This window comes from Cibotium barometz, chromosome 14, assembly GCF_041138505.1.
Source record: "Cibotium barometz isolate CiBa-2024 chromosome 14, ASM4113850v1, whole genome shotgun sequence".
In the NCBI taxonomy this organism is placed as follows: domain Eukaryota; kingdom Viridiplantae; phylum Streptophyta; class Polypodiopsida; order Cyatheales; family Cibotiaceae; genus Cibotium; species Cibotium barometz.
In genome coordinates, this window is record NC_141059.1 from 35290989 (window position 1) to 35298326 (window position 7338).

Sequence of the window (7338 nt, forward strand, 5' to 3'; positions counted from 1 at the left end):
TAGCAGCGTCACAGCCATCCATGGTGATAACCGATCAAGATAGGAACCGGGGAGAGCAATAATCCTCGTGTCTGGCCTGGATTCTAGACCCTAACACGTTTGTATCTCGCTCTATATTTCTGATACTGCACATGGCAGCGTCACAGCCATCCATGATGACAACCTATCAAGATAGGAACCGGGGAGAGCAATAATCCTCATTTGAACCCACAACATCCCTTAAAACCAAATTCCTTTTTACTTGCTCCTTTCGCTTTATCACTCCTGAATAAATTAAGCCATAACAAATTAAGGCAGTGGTGTTTCATTGGAGCAATCAAACGATACATAAACGATTCTACAATTCTAACTGTTAGAAGGGCCTCCATGACTCCATTTTGTCCCCATAAACCCTCAAAATCTGCCTCGTAAAGCTACGTTTGTAATCTTTTGACTGCTACTGGTTTCAGGCCTTCCCAACGGAGGAAGACCTGCTTAGTGCCTATGCACTAGCCTCAACAGCCATTTCTTCACTACCAGCCTTCTCGACATCCATTTCCTCAGGTTCAGCTTTCTGCACAATAGTTAACCATTACTAGTAAAACTCAAATCACAAGGATTCATTCCAGACAGACACAAAGCTAGTCTTCACCCACAGCAAAGCACTTACCTTCGTTTCCAAGGCTTCCAGCTTACTAAGCCGTGCAAACATGTTTCCATACATCTTTGCCTCTTTCTTATTGTACTCACTTTGCCTCTGCTTGAGAGTTCTGTACTCCAACTTCACATCTCTAACACACAGTCGGTTTAAGACAACATCAGCAACCTTAATCCTACATTCTAATACTTCCCATGCCTTCTTTTTTAAATGGTTTCTTTTCTACAGCATTTCCTACACTATAATGCTTTCCATTTTCTGCTGACAACAGTGAAGTTTATACTAACTAGGCCAAGCATCTTTACCTATTAGAGGGATCAATCTCCAAAGCTTTCTTGATATCCAGCTCAGCAAGATCTAAGTCAGCAGTTTGGATGTATGCCTGTGCTCTTCGATACAAAGCTTTGACATTCTGGGATTCCAGCTCTAAAACCTGTAACCATGTATATCATTGAAAAAACAGTGAGTCACGATTCATAGATGCCATGAAGATCAAGTCTAAATTACAAATCCAACAAAAGAAAGAACTGAGACCTTGGAGCACAATTTGGCAGCTTCTTTGAAGTCCTTGACCTTCAACTTGCATGCAGCGTTGTTTAGGTAGCACGACATTTTTAGCAGCTTGGCCTGTTTCTTCTGCTCCTCCGAGAAGGAGCTATCATACTCAATATACTTCACTGCCTGATAAACAAATTCCCACACATGTCACAGTTCCCCATGTGCAGAAATACTGATACATTAGCCTCACACATATACACAAAACTAATATACTCAGCACACAAGATGTACACAAAAATCATACCTTCTCATATTTCTTGGCAGCTCGCACATACTTTCCAATTTTGTACAGTGCATTCCCATCTTCTTTTTTCTTCCCAGCAGCCTCAATTTTCTCAGGGGTCTGCATATCCCAAGACTCCTTCTCCTGAAAAGAAGCAGAGATTTTCTGTTGCATAAGAAGGGCAGGAAGCACACAGGAGTACCCATAAAATCAACAACATTACCACGAACCAGCTAGCTCTGACATCGATACAGGAGGGGGCACTTACTTTCTGAAATTCAACAAGCTCCACTTCATAGGTCAACGTAGAATTGGGAGGAACAACAGCCAGTGGCCGTTTGGTCTCGACATCACCAAAGCCATACTCGGGAGGAATAGTCACAAGAGCCACTTCTCCCTTGTGCATTGTGGCCACAGCCTTATCCAACCCAAGAATCACTTGTTCTACAAGTCATAAAGTCAATCTTAAAACGAATGCAAAAAACCTGTAACTGGCATACATCTTTGTGGTTAAGTGTGTTACTGAGTTCAACACATACCTTCATCTGTTACAAACTCATAAAGACCACCCTCACCAAACCCTTCCTTTTCAAAAATAGTACCATCTGGAAGCTTTGCAGTGTACTTAACTGCACACAGCACAACAGAACCATTATTAACACTTAAGTAACTCCATACACATGCAAATAAGAACAGGATACACCAACCTACCTTGGGCGTGTGTTCCATCATTAGGTTTCTCGTATCCCTCCCCTGCCTTGAGCACTTTCTTCACAACTTTCTTGTCATCAGTAACAGTCTCAACAGATTTCCAAGACACTAGCTCCATCTCAATTGTCAATATAGCATTGCCAGGAATAGCTGCGTGGCCAGCCTTGGACACTGTTCCTTGTTCACCAAATCCATCTACAAGCAACAAACGAGCATGGTTAACATGCAGTATTTTATGTGCTGCATCAAATTGGAAATCGCACATGTACATACCTTCGAAATTCTAACAAGTGCTTTTAGAGTCTGAGGCCACTTACAATTTGGCTGAACAGTTAACAGAACTTTCTCTCCTTTCTTCATCGTTGTTACCGCCTTGCTGATGGCCGGGCAAAAATATCCTACCAGGACACATTGCATTCAGATATGTGATGCCACATTTCTAAAAGAGGGAAACTCATATCTCCTGAAGCTCAGAAACCATTGAATAAATGCATACCATCTTTTACATAAAACTCCACGCCCTCTTCAGGAGTTGAAAAAATCACATTTCCATCCGGACACATGGCAGTGAACCTCACTGCAAGAGAGCACACAATACCAGTCTCTGACATCCATAGGTATAGTTCCATACGATTCTGAATGCAGGAGGATATAATCGAATACCTGTGACTTCATCATCTTGCTTGGGATTTTGCCACTTCTCTCCCTCAATGAGAATCTTCTTGAAGATGCCACCATCCTTGCATATATCCTTTACACTGGACCAAGAGATCAACTCCACATCAAACATAAGAGTAGAATTTGGAGGAATGGTCGGGGGAGAGCCAGATTCTCCATAGGCAAGCTCTGGCGGAATTGTGAAGATGGCCTGCTCCCCTTTCTTCATAGTGGCTATACCTTCGTCCCATCCCTTGATCACTTGGCCTGCATTAAACACGTGAAATGAAGATTCTTCAGTCATCATCCTTAATCTGAAATAATTGACACTTACGAGTAAAGCAGGCACTGCAATAGAACAAACACAAGTGTGAGCACACACACGCACATGGGAAAAACGATGTTCCCACTTAGCTACACAAGTGTGAGCACACACACGCACATGGGAAAAACGATGTTCCCACTTAGCTCTTGATCAAACATCAACACCAGAATTTAAGCCGGAACAGATTTTCATATTACAAAGGTAGCAAATTTCACTATTGGATAAAGTTGATGTGTACAAACCTTCACCGAGCTTGAAGGTGAAGGGGTCCCCGCGGTCCCGGCTAGAATCAAACTTCGATCCATCAAGGAGAGTCCCAGTATAGTGCACTGCACATTATCAAAGTATCCATCTGTGTGTATAAGGCAAATGTACATAGCAGCTAAGAGAGGGCAGCAAATTTCCGTACAGAAGCACTGAAGAAATCCTTTAAAAATGAAAGTTCGCAATAAATTTCTTGAGAAAACAAAATTCACAACATCTGTGCGACGCAAACAAAAGCAAGCTATGCAGATGCAGATCATTCAGCATGAAAGCTGCAGACAGGAAAAAGATCAATGGTCATGAACGATCGTAAAGAAAGAAGCACTGCAGAGAAGCAGATCGATGGACACCAAAGCTGCGCAAGTAGATTTTAGATGCACATTACCCTTCACCTCGTCGCCTTTCTCCGGCGTGGCCCAGTCCTTGCCGGCCTTGATAAGCTTCTTCTTGAGCCCTGCAGTGCCAACAGGTCTCTCCTCGCCAACCTTCTGCGGCCCAGAGGACGACGCTTCGAAGTCATCGCCAAGATCCCCCATGTCCTCCTCTACCTCGGGGGCGTCCGGAATGTCGAGGTCATCCGCCATAGCTGCAGAAAATGAAGCTCGGGGCAGAGCTAGGGTTTCAAACGCGGGGGGAAATGTACGGAAACTGGCAGATGTGGTTATATAGCGATCGACTGAGGCGAAGAAAAGAGTGAAGGCTTCTTCGGGAAAAGTATGACACAAACCCGAGTAGGGTTTTTGCAGGAGGGAATATTATAGGACGAAGGCTCTCCTCGCTTCCAGAACCTTCGTTCTTTTTTAAGACCCATCATTTATCCAAACTTCACCCCTCCAACAAACACTCTACCTTAGGCTAACTCCTCCACCCCTTTCCACGCTCTCTTTCACTCAATGCCCACTCCAAATTGTTGGGTGAGTATTGATTTCCAAAGAAAATAACACTTCCGTATCGCCAATGAAAACTTGTTATATGGGTGGACCGAGAGCAAATCACGGCCGTACAATCCACCTGCTTGTAACCTCCTGAACTTGCTTGTCATTATCTGTTCTTAATTCTCCCTTGGTTGATGTATCAATACCTCTTCCACTCAACTATCAATGTCCACAACAAAATGCTTGTGTGTCAAAAACACTTTTACTCAATTGTCATGCATGACATTATCGGTTGTATCGTTTCAATTATTCGGATTTTATGTGGATAGTTGTGTTGGTAATTTAATCAATTAATTCATTAATTGATTCGCGTAGTTGATGTAAGTGCAGATCCTTGGATCGGATAATAGAGGTGAGTTGGTGGGATTATTATTTCATCATGTGGGACACCCCCTGTTTATTCCATTTTGGGTAAAGGTTGTAAAATAATACTTAGTCATAAGATTATTGTCCAATTTTAGAAGAAGAGCTTGTACATAAAGTAAAGCAAGATATTTTTGCTTGAGATGTATTCTGAGCCCCAAAAAGCTATGTTGAGTATAATCGATTAAAATACACCAAGAGGAAGCATGGGCTCACTCTCTTGTGTGGAGGCTTATTGGACCCAATCTTGTGTTCTTGTCTCTACTCTTTTATTTTTGTGCAATTTAATAAGGGTCCTTTTCTCCTAACAATGGTATCAGAGGCAGGCACTTGAAGCAAAATTGAAGAAATAGCGCCAATGAGGTGATAGCTTAAGTGGTGAAGGTGTTTGCCTAGGACCAAGAGGTCCTAGGTTCAAAACCCCCCTTGGTGCTTCCTCGGCAACATCGCCTATAGGAGCAAATAATTAAGCGCCTACAGGCAGGCGGTGGAAAACAGTAACTACAGGAGGATTTTGGGCCTAAGGCCAGTCGGGAAAAAATTTAAAGAAATAGCCTGAGGTTGAAGAGGAGACTAGCCTATGTTTATTAACTAAAGCTAGAGGAAAAGTTGAATACCCACTTCTATAAAACCAAAAACCACCCTTCGTTTTTCTTGAAAGTGGTTTTATCCAATTCTTCATGAGAGCAAGATCAAGAGCTATGGATGGAATCAGCATGTTTGGGAGAGGTAAATACTCAACTCTTAAAAGAAGAATTGAGAAACCTTTGCTCCAATACCAATTGAAAGGCTCACAATCTCTCTCCCACCCTTCATGAAGGTAGGCGAGTGTTGGAAAATCCCCCCTTAAAAACTTTTTTACCAAATACACTAAAAACTTACTTTTCAAGCCAAAAAAAACCTATTTTTGAAGCCTTTGGTCCTTCCCTTCACAATTAGCACTTCCACTGCTATCCAATAATTCTCAATATTTTCCAAGTTTTTTCAACATTTTTTAGTATTTTTAAAAATTATTTTAGCCTAAAAATATCCCAAAATCATATTTTTGATCGATCCAAAAAAGTCTAAAAATACAAACAAATATCTTTGAAAATTATCCAAGCTTTCCCAATAATTTCAACATTTTTTATCAATTTTCTTGAATCCAGACCATGGAATCCACTCCCGATTTTATCAATCCTGACAATGTTAATACTTTTGATACGAATATGATCTTAAAGAAACCATACAAGTCAAGGTAAACATGTTTAAGCTTGCATCACTGGATAATGCTATTGCTTTAGCTCATGATGTAAAAAGACAGAAGGCTTTGAACAAGAAAGCTCGTCAATCCAATGCTTCTTTCCTAAATGATCGTCAATTCTTGGGCTATAGCAATAATCGAGGTAATTCCTCGTCCCTACTATGGTGCTCTTATTGGATCTCGTTCTTTTAATGGTTCTCATGTAAACAGGAAGCCTTGGATACAAAATAGTAATGCACCTCATATTCAAAATGTAAAGAACTCTAATGATCAAATGCCTAAATTTAGCAACTAAGATTGGGTAGTCTCCTGCACTCGAAGTAATGAATTTTTTAGACGAAAGATTGGATTTAACATGAAGTAGAACGTGAAGACAACTTTTAGATCCATTACTGAACAATTCCTTTTAATGTTTGTATAGATTTGTTTTAGAAATCCTCACATAAAGATTGTGTTTATTTGTCATAGAGCTTTATGGAGGAGCTCCTGGGACTAAATTGGTAGAGAAAGACCATTTCTTTTAGTGTGGAGCTGATAAAAATAGAAATTGTAACCCCAAGTGTTGCCTTCATATATGTTATCAAAACTTCTTGAACTACATATGAGTTTCTTTTTTTTTTAGGTTCAAAAAGAATAATGGAAAATGGAGGTGCCTAGAGCATACACAAGAACACATTCATATGATATCTATCCATTGTCATCAATATAAATGGGCAAGAATTTGAGACTATGATAGTGGAGTTGTCATGGTCTCTCTTCGACAACTCCGCTATATTAGATTGCAATGAGATTTGTAGAGAAACACAATTTCTTATAGTGAGGAGTTGATAAAAATAAATAAAAGCTATAACCCCAAGTATCTAGTTCAAGTACATCATCAAAACTTCTTGAACTACATATGACTTTCTATTTTTTAAGGTTCAAAAAAACAATGGTGGAGAATGGATGACCGAGGTTCCTAAAGCTATAGGAGAAGATGTTCGTATGATATCCAGTTATCAATATAAATGGGTAAGAAATTGAGACTGTGATAGCGAAGTTTTCGTGGTCTCTCCTCGACATAAGGCAATATTTACAACCTAGTGGTAATTATCTCAAAGATTTTTCAAATTTGTAATTTTATGGAGATTAGTAAGACGAAGATGAGAAGCCACATTAACTCTTGAGAGTTTTGATAATAAATTTGTCATCCTAGACCTAAAGGTCTAATTTGTATTTCTTATATTAATATTTTGTATATCACGAATAGAGACACATTTTTAGATACTAAAAACATGCTAAGAGGGAGCACGTTTGGTGACAAAAAGTATAAGGTGTATTAAAGTCGATAGAAATATACACAAATGGTTGCTCATGATTTATATTTTGGCATTCTCATCTTTGGCTTCAAGATCTCTTGGTTTTAGATCCTTGCTCAACTCT

The 7338-nt window shown here is 40.0% G+C and overlaps 1 protein-coding gene across 1 annotated transcript; it reads right to left on the reverse strand.

Moving 5' to 3' along the window:
• Window positions 1-219: 219 nt before the first annotated feature.
• On the reverse strand, window positions 220-4199 carry LOC147631957 (70 kDa peptidyl-prolyl isomerase-like). The gene is made up of 13 exons (XM_086808491.1): window positions 3761-4199; window positions 3354-3440; window positions 2793-3053; window positions 2626-2706; window positions 2447-2527; window positions 2130-2324; window positions 1958-2047; window positions 1687-1862; window positions 1440-1562; window positions 1172-1318; window positions 943-1070; window positions 650-770; window positions 220-553 (listed from the first exon to the last, which is right to left on the reverse strand). The coding sequence occupies exons 1-13, from the start codon at window positions 3957-3959 to the stop codon at window positions 482-484; spliced, it is 1761 nt and encodes a 586-aa protein (XP_086664617.1). The 5' UTR covers window positions 3960-4199; the 3' UTR covers window positions 220-481.
• Window positions 4200-7338: the final 3139 nt, after the last annotated feature.

What these genes read in the sequence shown, in the direction of transcription:
- LOC147631957 (XM_086808491.1), bottom strand. Translation starts at nt 3,959, where the DNA reads ATGGCGGATGACCTCGACATTCCGGACGCCCCCGAGGTAGAGGAGGAC. An exon ending in GAAAGGCGACGAGGTGAAGG is followed by an intron (nt 3,441 to 3,760) that starts GTAATGTGCATC and finishes GATAATGTGCAG; the next exon opens with TGCACTATACTGGGACTCTC. An exon ending in GCAAGATGATGAAGTCACAG is followed by an intron (nt 2,707 to 2,792) that starts GTATTCGATTAT and finishes GCTCTCTTGCAG; the next exon opens with TGAGGTTCACTGCCATGTGT.